This window comes from Apus apus, chromosome 1, assembly GCF_020740795.1.
Source record: "Apus apus isolate bApuApu2 chromosome 1, bApuApu2.pri.cur, whole genome shotgun sequence".
NCBI lineage: Eukaryota > Metazoa > Chordata > Aves > Apodiformes > Apodidae > Apus > Apus apus.
In genome coordinates, this window is record NC_067282.1 from 190,516,672 (window position 1) to 190,535,148 (window position 18,477).

General features: G+C 37.8%; 1 protein-coding gene across 7 annotated transcripts in view; it reads right to left on the minus strand.

The window, feature by feature from the left end:
• The window catches only part of KIF21A (kinesin family member 21A), a 94,389-nt gene that overhangs the window by 6,147 nt on the left and 69,765 nt on the right, over positions 1–18,477 (minus strand). For 4 of the 7 annotated variants that reach the window (XM_051629930.1, XM_051629922.1, XM_051629945.1 and 1 more), the window contains 10 exons: positions 16,683–16,743; positions 16,408–16,462; positions 14,657–14,874; positions 10,727–10,837; positions 9,983–10,111; positions 6,299–6,435; positions 4,632–4,812; positions 4,153–4,317; positions 3,133–3,250; positions 537–707 (listed from right to left, as the gene is read on the minus strand). In XM_051629930.1, coding sequence (XP_051485890.1) covers positions 537–707; positions 3,133–3,250; positions 4,153–4,317; positions 4,632–4,812; positions 6,299–6,435; positions 9,983–10,111; positions 10,727–10,837; positions 14,657–14,874; positions 16,408–16,462; positions 16,683–16,743 — 1,346 coding nt within the window. Of the gene's footprint in view, positions 1–536; positions 708–3,132; positions 3,251–4,152; positions 4,318–4,631; positions 4,813–6,298; positions 6,436–8,384; positions 8,424–9,982; positions 10,112–10,726; positions 10,838–14,656; positions 14,875–16,407; positions 16,463–16,682; positions 16,744–18,477 lie in introns of all 7 variants that reach the window. The other 3 variants (XM_051629973.1, XM_051629953.1, XM_051629964.1) reach the window with 3 other exon arrangements.

Consider the following 18,477-nt stretch of genomic DNA (forward strand, 5'->3'; position numbering starts at 1 on the left):
CAGCAAACATTATTATGTGTGTGTTGCATACATTACCTAGCATATGCATTGTATAACAAGTTGAATGGAGATCTAAGCAGTAAGCTTTTTAAAGAAAAGACTGGGTGGAGTGAAGTAGGTTGTAAACCCTCTTTGCAAGGCAATGATTTAAAGCATTGTCATTAATGAGTTCAAAATTTACCAGCTTGTCAATCACAAGAATATCCAATGGTTACAATCACAGAGGAGAGGCAAGTGTTGCCTGCATTCCAGAGCAAAAAACCCAAACCCCACATACTCACAGCTGAAATAGAAAGGTAACCCCTTCATCAGAATTTCCTGACACTACATACACTGGAAAGAAAAGCAGCTGCATTCCTAGTATAAAGATCAAGTACATTAGCAATTTCTTTTATAGTCAGTGCTCTCTGCCTTCCCTATACATGTATAAAAAAATAATCAATATTTAAGTGAATAGACATTGTATGAGCCTGAACACTTCCACAGCCTGAAAACAGCATGACTATCACATTAGTCTCATGATTTTTTCCCATTACCTGAAGAAGGTCTTTTTGAGCCAAATCCCATTTCTTAATTCCATTATCTCTGGATCCACTAAAAAGGTTGTCTCCCATAATAGCAAGTGCTTCAATGCCATCATAATGAGGTGGTTCAAAATTGTGTGTAGGACTTACACTTCCAAGAGCCCCTTCAGTCACATCGAACATCTAAAATAAATCAATAAAAGACCAAATGTATTAAGCAACATTATCTGCCATCTCACTAGCTTGGAAGACATTGCAGTGAGTAACTTCAGGGGAAAAACTTGGAAAGTCTTATTGCAGGCTACTGTATCATGTTGTATATTTGATGGAATTTATTTATCAGAACAACTATTTTCTCTTCTGCCTCTTGCCTGAAGCAGGAATGCTTCACTGATTTCCAAGAAGACTGCTCTGGGAAGAAGTGCTACTACTTGGTTATGAAATACACGGTATGTTCACAAGGAAGAGCCTAGATATACCATGTGGTGGGCTAGAGAAACAAAGCTGATGAGTATGGGAAAACACTAGAAGAACTGTACAGGCAGCTGCAGGAAGAGGCAGGTGTTTTGGCAAGAGTAACATGCCATTACATGCTGATGCTTTCCATGGACTAGACACACCTCTGTCTTTGCCTGTGCTCCAAGAATGATTCTTTAAGTGAGGCCATTTTAACAATTAAAGGCATAACCAATCTCATCAGCTATTTTGTCCCTAGAGCAGCAGTGTAAGCAATCCTGTTTCATTTTGCACAGCAAGCCAGAACTCACCCAGTTAGACTGAGCTGAAAAGTAACAGATGAGCATAACTTTTTAAACCACTACCTTTGTTTTGCAAGCAAATGTCAGACTTCATTCCCTATTATTTGCTCTTCATTGACCTTTTGGAATGAATACACTTGGCAGTAAAAAAGGGACAGCTTGGCAGTGAAGAAGAATACCTAAAGTCTGTTAACGGTATTTTAAAATAAGTTACTGCATTCAGTTAACATGCATCAGTTCCAGTGTTAACAAATTTTCAATGACACACCAGAAAAATTAGGCACTTGGACAGATGTGATGAGTATTCGTGGCTCAGCAAAAAAGTCAGTAGTTTCCTGTGGCAGGGGAAAGCAGTATCTGTGATCAGACCTACTAATCCTGGCAGACCTACATATTTGGAGAAGCACTGAGAATTCCCAAACTGCTGCACTGACCATACATGTACGCATCATTTCTACTATCCAAAGTAGCTTCACAATTATGGATGCATTCAGCTTGCAGAACACCCACTACTCTGTAGCACATACACATGGCCAAAATATCCCTGCATATTCTAGTGGTGTAAGTCAAGAAGCAGGCAGCCTCATAACAATTTATGTAGCCTTCCCACAGCAAGGGAGCACACAAGAATGGCAGGTAAATGACATATGGCAGATAAATGACAGCTCTTTTCCTAAAGCCCTTCCACCTCCTTGCTTGTCACATGACTGTGCCAGGATGACAGCTCTTCATTAACCCAATATTCTGAACCATGCAGAACAGAAATTATTAGAGTGCCTCTGTCACCTAAGATAGGATTCAAATTCATGGCCCAAACCATCAAGAGATGTACCCACCTTCCAAGCTATCTTCTGAGGCTGGGCCAGTGCACAGCCAAGCATCCCAGAACTGCAGGATAATGTCAAAAAGAGAAAGCTCAGCTCAGTGAGGATGCTCACTCAGCTTCTGGTTCCAGCTCCACTCCCAGATGCATTTACACACATTTTCCAGCATGTGAGAAGTATAAAGATCAGAATGAGAGGTGCCCCCTTGCTAGAGTATCTTGCTCATTCTCTCTTTGACTTTGTGAATCACAAAATTTTTGCAGTTTGAGGGTCAGCTTTATGGGGAAGATGTTGTATAGTTCTCATAGTCTGGTGGTTTGGCCATACTCCTAAGAAACAGGAGTTTGTGGGTTCAAATACTCCCAGGCTGAGGTGGGCCCAAAAAAGGAGGGGGGGGAAAAACGAGAAAAAAAAAAATCCACCAGATGCCTACTGCCTCAAAAAAAAAAAGATTCACTATCCTGGAGTGAATTAATCACATTGCAAAGCAGCAAGAAAGTATTCTAACACCACTAGCTATGCTTCGAGCACAACTCAGAGCAACCTGCAAGATACACCAAATGGACTGGGCATCTCAGCTGAGATGGACTGATCTCTCTCTCCCCTTCCCAATCCAGAACTTGGGGAACACTTAAGCAAAAGCCTGGGCTAGACCCCAGACTCTCTTTTGTGGGGAGCATACAGAATGCATCAACTGAGGCTATTAGGTCTGCACTCCAAAACAGAGGCACTGACTTAGAATACTTTCAAGAGCTAAAAGAGCTAAACTTAAGATTAGGTGCTATAAATTTCTCTGAGATTTCATATACCTGATGTCCTAGATACAGACAACCATCCAAATAAAAACAGCACTGAAGTGATAAGCGTTTATTAAGCCTGAACGTTATCCATAATCTAAAACTGATGAAAGAATTTCCCTTTTGGCTACCATGTTTCAGATATGGAGATGTGAGTCACTTCTGCTGAAACCTGCATCCCATGCTGATTTGAAGAGTTAAAATAAATAAGCTAATACTAACAGTTTACCTTTATATAATGATCCTTTGAACCAGTGATGATCAGATCTTGTCCATTGGAAATTCGATCTACAGTAAGGCACATAACAGGACCCTGGTGACCAGTTAGCTTTCCTGTAGACTGAAATCTTCAAGAATAAGAGAAGAAATTAAGATTTGTTATTTTTTTTCATGTACGTAATACAATCTACAGCATAGTTTCTGCCAAAATGGATCTTATTTTCCCCATGTCTACTAACCTCCTACTTACAGACACAGTATTGCTCATACCCATGCACAAATGTTAAATCTATGTTACATATAAACAAAAGCTTCTGTATTGTAAAATCATATATATATATGTTTTTTTGTTTTTTTGTTTTTTTTTTTACAGTAAAGAGAAATCAGACCCCTCAAAGTATTCTCTGTATTTTGAATGCATTATTTGCATGTGGGTTCTGTTTGGAAAGGTACCCTTGTAATGTGGCTATCATAGCCTCAATTATATCACAACAATTGGTTTTCATCATCTCATCAACAATTACTAGTCAGGGTTCATGCATCTGTCACCTTACAAGTCTGTTTTACAGCACCTATCTTAAGCAAAATCTTGTGGTTTTCCCTTTCCCTTTACTGTGTTTGTCCTTTGAATACTTACAGAGGGCCTGTAAGCATGGAAACAAATTTTCAGCAGGGCACGTTGCAATAGGACAAGAAATAATAGTTTTAAACTAGGGGAGGGAGATTCAGACTAGATATAATGAATAATATTTTTTTATTATTATAAGGGTGGCAAAACAGTTTGCCCAAAGAGGTAGTAGACGCCCCATCCCTGGAAATGTTCAAGGCCAGGTTGGATGGGGCCCTGAGCAATCTGGTCTAGTGGAAGATGTTCCTGCTCACTGCAGTTGGACTAGATAACCTTTAAAGGTTCTGCCTAACCAAAATTAATATACCATTCTACAATTTTTCCAGTAATTTTTACTGAAATGTTTTTTTCCCACAACATGCAACCACCTAAAGAACAGTATCTTCTGCTGGTGTTCAGTACCTTTTCAAGTCCCACATCCTCACTGAATTTCCAGCAGCTGCATAGAGGAATGTGCCAGTTGGATTTAGTGCAATCTGATTGATCTGGTTCTCTCCAGCTGGGATAGTGACTGTTCTGTTAGTACTTCCCGAACACACATCACCAGGCATTGCCTGACCTGAAGAACTGAGTACAAGGAGGATTGAGGAAAATAAAAAAACAAAAATCAAACCACAACCACAAAACAAACTCCCTTATTATGTATTCATAATATGCCAATTATGAACATTTGATAAAGCCCTACAGGCATGAATGCAATTTGGTTTGTATGTTACCAATGCCCTACACTGACTTAGCCTGAACACATGAAGAAAGCCTTCAGCCCCAAACAGTGTACTTCAATTACACTGTGCTAAACTACTGAATTAAATTGAGTTTTTTTTTTTTTTAATCTAGAAGATTAATTTAAACTGTAGGCATCTGATGCTTAGCATACTTACGTCAATGTCCGAATACACTTAGCAGAATCTCTGATGTCCCACACCTTGATATAGGAGGTCGAGACTGTGAAGACCAGGCTAGTGTAGTTGCAGTATTTTATAGAAACAACATTATTTGGATGACCCCCCAGAGACATAATCTCTTGTCCAGTTACTAGATTCCAGACTTTACAGGTACGATCTAAATAAAGACAACCAAAAGGAAGGGGGGTAAGGAATTAAAAAAATTAAACAACCAAAGAAACACCACAGAAAACATGCTTGTCCAAAGTTCAATTAATTTTTTAAAAGCTCATATTTTCATTTGCATTCATACGTTTTGGTAGGCACTTTTAATTATCTAATTAATTAATCTGTTTCTGTAGAGTACACATAGGCATGTCTGTGTAACTCCATATAGTTTAGAAGTACATTGTTACTGGAATAAGTACTGGGAGGATGAAGAGAAAACTTCATGGGTAGCAGGATTTATAAGAGCACAAAGAAGGTAAATATATCCAGAACTTGTCAACCACTTTAAAAATCCCAGCTATCAAGACCAGAGCCCAATATCTGCAAGGCACTAAAAGCTTATTGGCATTCCTGAATTGGTACTGTCTGCTAGTGTTATGGCTGTCAGGGAGCTGGGGCTTTCTGCTTCAACAACCATTTCCAAAAGACTTAACTTCAATTAAACTGCTGTCTACATTCTTGTACTCTGGATTACAAGTGTACTCTGTAAAGTTTTCCCCTCAAAACCAAAAAAACCCACTCCAAAACCCAGGAAAAATTCTTTTGTAAATATGGGAAGCTAGCATGTAACTAGAAAGGGCATATATTTACAACATCTGCAAGTACTGCTATGTTAAAAACACATTAGCCCTTTAGAACACAAATCGAGATGTTAACAATATTAAAAAGCCTTTTTTTCTCCACCTACATAGCCACTAAATTTGAAATCTCTATATAAATTAACTAAGCAACATTTACAGAAGCTAAAAATACAACTTTTCTTTTTTCATTTGTAAACACTGGCACAAATGCTAAAATGTTGGCTGTGAGAATGTGTCTTGTTATTTTTAACAGCCAGGTAGTAGAACAGCCACAGAAACAATGCCTTTTTCCAAAACTCTGTTTCTACTGGCTTGAAGCATTCATGGAGTGGCTGTACCATCCAGTAGGGAATTTAGTGACTACTAGATCCAGCCCCCCCAAACAGCTTTACAACTCTTAGACCCACAAGGAACAGGACAGGATGCACAGGGGAAGCTAAAAACAGCCCTTGCACTGCTCAAAGAATCAACTATGGCAGGAAGAATATTCAAACTCTGTAGGCAGCACAGCCGAAGATGTGCTAATTTCCACCTCTACCCCTACTCAGGCTATTGTTTTGCATTTCTCATCATGTGTATATGTGCTACCATGATTGGTTCCATCATATCACTCAAATGTTAGTGTCACTCTTGAGAGTTACTTCTTCCACTACAAGTAAACAGCCAAATATTATCCATTGGAATGAAAAAGCTGTAGCTAATTACTGTAAATCCTTCTTCAGCTTATGTTGCAAAATGGATCCTCACAATTTTCCAGTGTATTTGCAGCACTAAGCACAAACTAAGAATTTCACAATACCCCAAGTCATCAAAGCAGCCTCTGTAGGCTGCACAGATGCATGAAGCTTGACTAACCTTTAGATCCAGTGAAGAGAAGATCGTCAGTTGCATCAACACAAAGCACAGCCTTGGTGTGTCCTTCAGCTGCATAGATACACTGAAGCGGGGACGATCTGATATATTTTGAAGCAGGGAATGGGTTAATTATTCCTCTAAAGAAAAAAAGAAAATGTGAGTTGGGTATAGTAGTAGTCACAAATCAAATTAATTCACTTAAATGTAGGACAATTATTCATCTAATTTTCTTACATGGGCAGAACAACTGTATGCCTATCATAAACTATGGAAGGATTTTTACTCCTTAGTTTCAAAAACTGTCAAATTTGGACTATCAGTTAAAGGAAATCACATACAAAAACAAACAAATGAAGAAAAGATGCTGTGTATTGGGTATATGGGAAAGTTTGCATAATGCTGAAAGATGCTTAAATCTCCTGGATTCATAGGTCCCACATTAAGAATACTAATTGCATAAAGACATCTTAGTCTAAATAGCATGTCTGAAAAACAGAGCAAGTGTAGCATACACTGCTAGTTCCAAACGCAGCAGACATTTCACATCAACTGCCTTCTACAGGCAGGCTTGGAGAACTGCTGCTAACCTGAGTGCCTGAGTAAGGTTCCTACTGCACTTGTACTCAAATGGCTAAAAGGCAGTATGGCTGGAGTACAGACACCCCAGAGGAATCTTCCTGGAGATTTTTAGCTAGTTCTGTGGTGATACCAAAAGACTAACTCAGCCTGAAACAAATAATAAATAAATAAATAATCACTAATCATCGCCAAATAAAAATAATTAGCAAACTAAAACCCCATGCATACAACTGCACACACACACAGACTTCACTGATTTCTGTAAAGTGTAGAAAAGCCTCAAGAAAGTGCTCACAAACACAGAACACAGTGCTGTGTCTTGCCCAGCTTGCAGCTAAGACTCCCTGTCATGGTCTTCTGGGGATTACAGACAACTGTGAGAAAGAGGAGCTAAGCCATAGCCCTGTTTCACAGGAAAAATGAGTACCAGCTGCTTCAGGAAAACATAAAAGTTCTATAATATTGCCCAGAAGCTCACTATCTAAGTTTGTGACAACAGGCTGGACTTTAAAATTATTATTTTATACATTTTTACTGCTCACAACATCTTCATATAATTCATTACTCTTCTACAATCCTTTTATAGATTTTACTAATATTAATATTGCCTTAAATTGCTTGACATTAACTTTATTTTGAAAAGGCATTCACCTTTCAATCCGCACCTTTTTATGTTTTCAAGAATACAGGAACAAATTCCTTTATTATTAATTTAGATCTCTATGCTTTTTTCTAACACTATACAAAACTAATATGGTTTTCTCTGTAGTATTTCCCAGTGCATCATGCTGCCTCTAGACTGAATTATTCCTACTGTTCTCAGCCACTCATTCCTTTTGTTAGTATTTAAAATACATACCCCAGAGCTATTGATCTACCTATGTTCAGTGCTCTGATATCTAACGAACAAAAAATGCTGCTACTACTACAAAGACCAAACAAAGCCACCATCACATTCTTCTTAGCCCTTTGACCATCCTTCTCTTGACAAACTAATTTTTCACTGAGTACCAAAATCCTAAGCCACAGCTTAGGAACACGAGTGGAGACATTTCTTACATCTCTTAAGCTGCTGCATGTTCTGTCGGAAAGATATAATAAAAAATTCTAATAATTTTTATTTACACTGGGATTTAGTTTTGAGTGACTAGAGCATACAACTGAACAAGAAAAACAAAAAGAGAGAAGCATAGAAAACATAAGAATATGTCTGCTCCTCTTCTTTTCAAGACAAAAAAAGAGCAAGAATATGTCTAAGGAAAGGTTTATACCATACTTCATTTAAAAAGAAAAAATCTTACATGCTCAATGATAAAGAACACCCTAAAAAAGGAGAGGGGGAGACATGCTTGACGAAAATTTCAATTTTTAAGCTTCTGACAAATGCAAAAGAGATACAGTGCACAAGTACCGGGAAAATGCATGCAGCCAAATGAAATTTCCTAAGAATGGGAATAACTTCAGTGAGAGATGCCAAGAATACAGAAAAGAGAAAGAGAGAGAGTACCTGTGTACCTCCGACAGAGAGGAATCACTTTCATCAGACCTACAATCAACAGTGGTGGAATTGTGAGGAGAAAGAATATAGGTATCAGCAAAGTAAAGCCTCCATATGAGAAGAACAAACAACAGCATGGCCAATTCAGAAAAGCAATGCAAATCCACATACAGTATGCAGCATTGCTCAGGGTGTACCTTAAACCCGTGATAATAAGAGGTAGGGGGGCAGAATAATAATCTTAATAATCACACTCAGCAGCAAGTTACACTGGTAGGCTGTCTTAGTCCAAGGATCTTGAGTTACATGAGCTGAGCCTTTTCTTATTTCCCCAACATTGTCTTATAGAAGTAAAGGCAACAAAGTATAAATTGGATTAAGCATTTAACCTCTGTAACATAGTGCTTGTTGAAAATATCAAAAGGAAAAGAAATTTCTGATCAATGCCTATTAAGCATAGAAGAAACATGAAATGTTAATCATAAAAATATTAAACTTATGATATCCCACTGAAATAAGAACAGTAATTTGCAAACAATCCTAAGTTCAAAATCCTTCAAAACCAATTAAAAATGAAAACCAAGACAACACACAAGAAGAAAAAAAATCCCTCCCCCAGACGTGAACATTTGCATTATGTCTTAAGATGTCCTTCATTTTCAACTCAAATAAAACAGTTTCATTTTGACTACAAAGTCAGTCCAGAGAAAATGAAAATGTTTAAGTGGAAGTTAGCAATAAGATAAAGGTAATATAGCTAAGATAAAAGAAACTACAAGCACAGTTCTATTACTGAAAGCCTTGCAAGCTACTGCTTGGTATGTGGTGACTCTGTAGACCACTGAAAAAAGCCCCAAAGTTTTATAAAACAGTGATGTAATCCAACAAGAACATTTTCTTGTCTTGCTACAGTCAGAACTAAAGGTTTATTTTAAGCTTAAGTTGCAGTTCATAAGCACTGTATGGCAGTAGTATCAGTACTGAAACCTGCAATAAAGATTCTGCTCAAGTTAAGTCCACCCCAGTTTGGAGTAAGGCTCCTACAGAAACAGATGCCTAATACACCAGGAAATGAGCTCTGCTCCTTCTAAACAAGGTATGTCATTTGCTCCTGCAGATCACCTCCTAATGTCAGTCTATTCAACCTTTTGGATAATATCCAAATAACTATGTTCTAGCCATTTCAACATCCCATCCTCTGGGATGCTGTTGTGACAGCACTTGGAGCACCACTGCAGTAACTAAATAACTGTCAACAGAACAATTTCCTAAATTGTTAGCTAAATCCTACTTCCAAGTGTAAACACACACACAAATTCACATACATCGAAGAATTCTACCATTCTTTTCTTTAGCTGGAGTTTAAAACTACAAATACCAGATAAAGTCTAGAAAACAGGAAACAAGGTTCAGCAGGAAATTGCTTTTCTTGAGTTTTTTACAATGATTCCATTAAAGTTTAAAATATTTTATTTGAAAACTACATGAAAACACAATAAATGTCTCCTACTGTCTTGCAGGAGAAGGGTAAAATATCTAACAGATACTACACTGAGTGCACTTTGCAATTCCCTAGTTGGGGGCTGAGGCTTCCCTCTGTGACTTACTTATCCTGCTGAACTGAAGTGTTTCCCTGAGAAACAGTAAGACGACTAAAAACATTCATTTCATTACGGGGCCGGCTTGGTGGGGAAGTAGGAGGTGACAGACTAGCCTCTGGGGCTCCAGAATCTGAGCTACAAGAAAAAAAGAACATCTTCTTTAACAGGTTATGAATAGTTAGAGAAGTTAAATGCAACATGCCTCAAATCTTAGATGCCCTCTTCTTAAGTGAATAAATAAAATTATAATGCTAGCTACAGAATTTTCCCAGAGGAGGTGATAAACTTAACACTACAAACTGCTGTGGAGTGCAAGGTGGCATAGTGTTCAAAGTTTACATGCTAACAGTCAAAGCTCCAGGAAAACATACACATGTAAAATGAAGAAACTATAAAACTGCAGTTTCTTAGAGAAATTTATTACTTCCATTAAAAAAAAAAAAAGTCATAAGCAAATGCTCTAAAGGACATTTTCTCAGGACTCTGCTCCTGAGTTAATTTGTACAAAAAAATACCCTGAAAAAAAACCAACAACACAAAAAACCACAAACAAAAAAGAAAACAACAATAACACAAAAAACCCCAAACAAAATAAAAAAAAATCACAGAAGTTTAGCAGTGACTAATTTCACTGCCAACAGTAGAAACTGTCCTAGAATTAAAGAAAAAGAAAAATACAGATTTATTTTCCAAGAAGATATACCCAAGGTTCAAATTATTTCAGAGAAAATAAATTTTAAAGAATCTTACAGTTTCTGTTCTTTTGCCTTGGTCTTTTCCATTGTTTTCTCATAGGCTTTTCTCTTTGTTAAAGGTGAAGGCTCAGGTATCTTCTTTTCTGGCAGAGATGTCTGTCTAGAACTAAAGCAAGAGCAATCATTCTCTTACTGTAAGGCCCTTTACAAACTTGTCTTAGCTGCTTTTCTCCCACTCAGATTTCAAATTTCATTATATGCTTAATCTATTATTCTCTCTCTTGCATCCATGTATTCTCACATTTCAATATAAAAATACATCAAGTTTATTTTACAGTTCATGAAGATATGAAGAGCAAGATACCAAATATACAAAAGAGATCTACTAGTTCAATATTAAGAGACTGACTAAAAGAAATATAGCAGAATAGACATCTCAAATTAGGACCATGGAAAAGTCGGAAGATCTGACATTAACATTTCAGATTCCACAACTTCCATCTACCATAGATGACTTACAGACACGAAGAACAGAGAGATCACAATGACTCTTACATATGAATTAAACTTTGCATTAACAGATTCATGTTTCAATATCAAACTCAAAATTAGGAAGTGAGAAAAAGTATTTCCCGTCGACAGCCTGACTATTATAGCATTGCTTCTCTTTTTCCCCACTTCCCTTCTTCCTTGCTTTTCATCCCACCTTTGTCTCTCTAGTCCTTTCTCTGAAATAATTCCATTCACAGTCACTGTGGACTTTCTCCCAGCCTTTTATGCCCCGTTAAAATTAGTGAAAAGATCAAGACTGCAACATTAATATACTCAAATGGTGTCATTTCTCCACAGCCAGATAATAAAAGAGGGAAAACTGGATGGTCTCCACTCTTCTGAACTCCCAGTTCTCACTAGTTGGACAATCAGAAAAGCAACATTTGCTTTCGTTTATCCTTTTTCTCTTGTGTTTAGAATTAATTTATTCTAATATAAGGAGCAGAAAAGAGAAAAATCAGATTCTGAAAGTGCTTTTGTGCCACACAGGTTTGATAAGCTGTGATTCTGCAGAGTTCAATTGGCAGGTCACCTGCCTGACACAGTTACTAGTATCTGGTCTGGGAGCTCTAAAGGCTCTGGATTTACATAGCTGCTACTTCTCTACATGAGAAAAGCAGTACCAGTTTCCCTTGAGAGGAAGCCTGTGTTATATATAAAAAAATTATATATATATATATATACATGGCATCCAGAATAACATGATTTACCAAGGAGAGCACAACTAAGAACAGCTGCTTGTCTCAAGTAGCTGAGTCTGACTGTTTCAAGTGATCACACGCACACTGAACACAAGCCCTAAATGGAAGGTGAAGGTCCTACCTGTAGGACCTAGTGCTGAGAATTGCATGCAGAACCTAGAGTCCCACCAGGGTCTTCATAAGACAGGAAAAGCAGAACAAGTGATAACCTGTCTGGTTTTGCACAAAGGCCTAGCAGTTAAAGAAAGGGAAGGTGAGTTCAATTCTCTCTGCAAGGCCAGAGCACCTAGGCATACTCTGTAAAGAACATAAAAAGAGGTGGAACAGGACACACTCCCTCCCTATCTTTATGCTGGATCAATATGCATTTAGGAATGCAGAAGTCCTGGGGTCACGCAGCAAATCCTATGATCAGCCCGATACATAGATCTTTCAGTAAGTTTTGGTTTATAGTTTCCTTGCCATGGTTGCCTATGTGCAGCTACCAGATTAAATAAACCACACTAAAAACTCAAGGTCCTCTGCATCACACCAGCAGCCCACATGCATAAACACAGGGCCAGCTGCCTCTTGCTCACTCTTGACCTGCCTCTTGAGTTTTCCATCTTTGACTCTTCAGTGGCATATCCTTGGAAGAAGGTGTGAAAAGCATGGCCATATCATGAATTCTTTTTGAAAGCCTGGAAATGCAGGTGTTAAAAATGCAGCAGTCTCACTAGAATGAGCTTCCTAAGCATAATGTGAAAAACAGATGCATGATGTCAAAGACCTGAATGAAAAGGAGCAAGATACACACCTCATTGCAGGTTTCCAGCATCCTTTTAGATTTCCCAGGACAACCAACATCTGAACAGAGCTGGCACAAGACCTACAGAAAACTACTCTATGCTGAAGAGGGTGCTGTAGATGAGCTGAGCATGTCAAAGGACAATGGCACTAGCCATTTTGTAAACAGAATTAACAGAACCAAACTAAATGTTGCCCACATGCTTTTAGGTGCCTCTCTGAATAACCACAGATTTGAGGAAACTGAGGGGTTTCCAGAGTGGAGCAGTTTGTACATGTGCAGACACCTATATTTGTACCTAAGCATATATTTATATCTCTGTCATTTCCCGACAATGTATGTTTTGGATCACTGTCACTGCTTCTGCATCTCTGAATGTCACAAGGGAAATAATGTTTATTTCAGATAAGACCACACTCTGCTCCAGAAGAATGTATTTTACTACAAGAGACATGTTGGCACTACAGATAAGATCCCTTATCTGCTAAATCATGATCAATAACCAACCAAAATAGATGTGAGGCCTACTGCCTATTGAAATTATTTCCTGACAGCGTAACTGTAGTGCTCACAGAACGTGGTTTTTGGGAAATCATGTTTTGCCTTGATGTTGGCTCACTTTTATTAATGGGTACATTCTAAAAGATGGAGTGAGGCAAAAGTTGGCATTACCTGAGTCTTGGATGCCAGGTCATAACCTTTGATGTTTTAAATCTTGAAGCTTCAAAAGTCTCTAGTGATCTCACACTAACTGCTGAAACAAGTGGGTTCCTCCACCTATCCTCACCCCCAAGAGCATTCTTTCCAAGCAGATTGTACTTATAAAATGCACTGAAGCCATCAGCATGGGTTAATAATTGCTCTCAGCAGTGTTTTATCATTCATGATTGCCACCTCAAGCACATGCTGGAAATATATAGTAAAAATAATAAAAATTGCAAATGTATATTAGATGGAGTCTGCTGTAAAACTATTAGACACAGAAGACAGACAGTGAAAGATGCATAGTTCCAGAATCTGTAACATGAAGATACCCATGGGACACAGTTTTTGCCTATCACTGAACGTGGCAAGCACAGCCAGTTCATGCATGAGTTTGTGCAATATAGGAGCCAGTACCTAAAAAGCCAAGAAAAGGGTCTCTAGCAGTGAATGGCTATTTACCAACAGTGATATTGGTAGATATAGATAGAACAAGAGCAAGTGAAAAAAGAAGAGTGCACGCAAAAGAGACCTGCTGGCCCCTAAGTAAAAGGACAAATAGAATGATTTTAGTTTTATTTGGCAGCAAGTAATACTTTGAACTGGTAAAACTGCAGGAAAGTGCAACCCTGCAAATAGAAAAGACTTTTGAGAATTTGTAAAATCCAAGATATTCCTTTCAACTTGACACTTGTATGCTCTATTATTGTATAAACCTTTTCATTTTTAAGCATGGTCCACACAAGATGACTCACAGAAAGATCTTACCTAATAGTTAGGACCATTTACAGATACTATTTCTATATTATATGAAGTTTTTGGGTTAGGTTTGGAGGCTTTGTGTTGGGGTTTTTTTTCTCTCTGCTGTTCTAAGCAGATTCTCACTATTTCCCTATGTTGTGACACCCTAGAATGTGCATTTCCCACAGCACTAATAAAGCCAAGTATCCAAGGTACTGGATGGATTTTTCCCACTGCTTAGAAACAAGGCTACAATAATTTTACTATGACATAAAGAAACTTAACAGAACTTATATCTTCATTAAGAAATGTGGTACTTACAACACTGCATTTATACTTTCTAGAGTGGTGATGGTTAAAAAGGAGGAGCTTTGTCAGTATTATTTAGTAAGCTTTAAGTGTACCAACCTCTTTTGTGAAGTTAAAATAACAGATTACAAGAGATTGGCAACATGCATTTTTTAAAAGCAAAGGATAATTAGTACAGCATGGCCAAACTTACATGCTGCCTATCTTAGAAGGTAAGCCAGATGGTGGGGGAATAAACTCTCTGTCCCTAGCAGAAGTATCATTTGTCTCAGCAGCCATCCCGCTTTCTTGGGTTTCTGCAACTGATGCAAGAGGGCCAGCCAAAGCAGAGTCTGCAGCACTGATATCAGAGACTAAGTCGCTGCTGTCTGCATACAGCAGCTCCATCTGGGTAGTGGTCCTCCGGCGGGCCTGCAGGCAAGTGAAAAACAAGTTGTAATTTAAGCATGTCACAGTATGTGTCAAGAGTGCTACCCTTAAGCTTATCATTAGTTGGTAATTAGCATCCCCCTTAATTCACTTGGCAAGTATCTTTGGAAACCAAAGCAAGGAGTTCACCTCTAATCTTTGGAAACGGTTTCAGAGGAGGCAAGTCAAATTCAACAGCATGAAACGCTGATTTGGCAACTAGTTTCCAATGATAACCTTTCAACAAACTACAAGGGCCTGTCAGTGGAATCACAGAATCATTTAGGTTGGAAAAGACCGGTAAGATCAAGTCCAACCATTAACCTAACTTTACCAAGTTCACTGCTAAACCATGTCCCTAAGCACCATATCTACATGACTTTTAGACTCATCCAGGGATGGTGAATCTACCACTTCCCTGGAGAGCCTGTTCCAGTGCTTGAATACTACGGGAGTACAATATTACTCTAAGGTTTGTCCAAATGAAATGTTACAAAGCAGAGACGAATGAAGCAATGTGTGAACTTAAATAGCTACAATTACATTGTTGTGACTTCTTATACCAATGCTGCTTCTGATATAAAAGCTCTGCTTCTTCCTTAATTTATGTCACTTCAAAAGTAGTTTAGGTCAACATGATTTAAGATTAACTCTGCATTTCAAAAATCTGAAGACAACAGAAAAACTCACAAGGGAGCTTTACACAAAAAAGTAATTATTAAAAAACTGATCAGATACATTAAGTGGGATGATGCTGTGAAATTAAGATGTACTCCTCAGGGAAAGAAAGGCCAAAGACAAAAGTGCAGTCTGAACAGAGCCATTACAAAAATGACATGTTTACTGCATGTTGTCATTTTCAGACCAAACTCACTCAGCTTACCGCCCAAAGAGCTGCACATCAATTAATACTACCAATAATGCAACAGCAAATTTAGACATATTCCTCCAAAGCCAACTGCAGTTAGAACAGTGGAAGCTAAACTTCTATTTACTTTGTAAACTTGGTTTGTTCTCCTGTGAGCACATAAGCAAAATCACAATCATGCACATTTCTAGTTCCCACTATCATTAATATTAAATTGCAGCCAGATTAGATATATTCTTCCAATGTCAACTGTAATTGAGAACCTGGAGGTCAAACTTTTATTTATTTTATAACACGTTTTTACATTTCTATGAGCACAAAAGCAAATTGTAAACAATAAGCATGTTCACAGTTCCCACTGGCTTAAACATCAAACTGCAGTCTATCTAATATTAAACTGCAATTCTTCTCCAGTGTGGAGTGGAAGTAATTGGAAGACTGTTTCTCTTTCAGAAACTATAAAAATTCAACCACAAAATATTGAAAAAATGCATTTTTTATAACTGCTCCTCAGAAAGGAGCATTACAAAAGCATATTATATACAAATCATATTTACAGTAGGTCAGTTCACATGTTGTATGTCTTCGTTCATCCCTAGAGCAAAGCAAGAACATTCCCGAGAAGGTGCCATTAATGTATGATATATTGCCATGATTGTACAGTTTACCTTGCTTTTGGGTTTGACTTCACCACAAAGCTTCAAAAGATCTGAAGATAAAGAACTAGAAGAAAAATTGCATCACAGTTAGAAAGGAAACAGCCAAATTTTTGCAGAGTGTGTAATTTTTATTTTATTTTTCTTTCTGCTGAAATGGTGGGCAAAATGGAACAAAACAATGTCAGAGGTATTTTCTAATGGATACATAACACATTACAAAAAGAGAAAATGACAGTAATTTTTCTAGAACCAGATGCAGTTACCTGTTAACAAAGATTGCTCACCTTCCTTCTGTCCCAGGACTATGCAATGGGGCATCCTCATCAGTACTATCTTCCAAATTTTCTAGAAAATTTCCAAAATAATGTGTTAGTCTGTCTATCTACAACAGGATATGCAGGTTTTAAGTGCTATAGAGGACAGCTCAGACTATGTTGAATGTAGATGAGCACAATATGAAAGGCAGGGATTTTCAAACCACCTTGACTATTTGCTAGCCAGTCCCCATTGACTTTCCTGGTATCTAAACTAATTTTTTTCATACAATCTGAATCAACCATATATCTAGGCATACTGTGCCAAATGTGGTCCTCTAATGTAGCAGAGCAGCAAGGATGACAGAAAAGCAGAAATAATTTCTAGAAGGAAATCTGGAAGAAAGAAGATATAGCAAAGGAAATTAACTGCAAGACATGGAAGAGACAGTTTACAAATCAAAGGCCAGTAAGGATGTTGTTCCTCCTCTATTTTTGTTATGGTTTTGCTCTAAGACAGAATCTGCCTGGTTATAATGACCAAAAATTATGTATTTTTAAGTAGCCTGCAAGCTGAGGCTAAGCCTCAGCTTAAGTAGAATTACACCATTGGGGACAAAAAACAAGCCCTTTATTAGTATAATAATTTAGCTTTCAAAACCAGGGATTATGGCACCCTTTAATACTATACAACTGCTTCCTAAAAAGAGATTTAACTTCTCCTGGAGTAAAATGGGTACATAAACATGACCACAGAAGACAAAACCAGCATGCATGTCACACACTAACACTGTCAAACGTCAGATTAACATGGCTGCACAGCATAAAATATTAGGCTGAGACAAGCAGTTCAGGGCATGTGTACAATGAATTCCAAACTGCTGGGAAACCAAATCCATTAACTTGCATGTTATTCTACTGATACATTTTAAGCATAGTTTAAGGACATGAGTAATACATTCCTGCAAGTAATGTCCCTTATTTTTTTAACATACTCATGAAATTCTAAGGGTTAAATAATCTTCTAATGACATCCCATGACATCTCTTCTTTATTATTAGAGACTATTTAAGTTTATTTACTTAGTTTCTGCCAGGAAGCAGATATCATTTTTAATGCTCGGAGCTAATATTTGGCACCTGCATTAAAACAGGTTTGTCCATGTATTGTTTTAAGCGCAAATTCATGCTTTGGAGAAAGGAAGGAAAGATATGTAGTCACCAGTTGAACTCTGAGAAGGAATGAAGAAAAAGAAAATGCTGCATTCTTATGTATGCTACATCTAAAAATGGCTCCTGAAAAAGTCAAAACCATACATCAATCTAGCACCAAAAATGCACTTCAGAGGTACTCCACTGCTGTGCTAGTTTTTAACAATGTACCTCAATTACCAGAAATACAACAATATACAGAAAGTAGAGTCACAGGAATAGCACTCTGAACTTTCCTTCTTTGTTCCATCCTAGTCCAAATTAGACCTTTTCTATACACATTATTACTCCATTTTCTGCAGAAGGGGTTTCTAGTGTACTGCTCTTTCTAGGAAGGCACAAAAGAAGCATCAATAAAAGCATTTTTTCAAAATATAAGCTTCATCCCCTTTCTCAAAGAACTTGCAATCAGCTTTTACTGGCACTAAAGTAGAAAGCATGGGAGAGCCACAAAAGATGGGGTTTTATTTGTAGGCTCGCACTCATGTGACCTGACATACTGATTTTTTAGCTGAGTTTGCCTGCAATTTAGCACAGGAAGACTGCAGGAAGTCTGCAGGTAGAAACCAGCACACTGAATCAACATAAAGAAATTAGAAAAGGCAGAAGAGCAA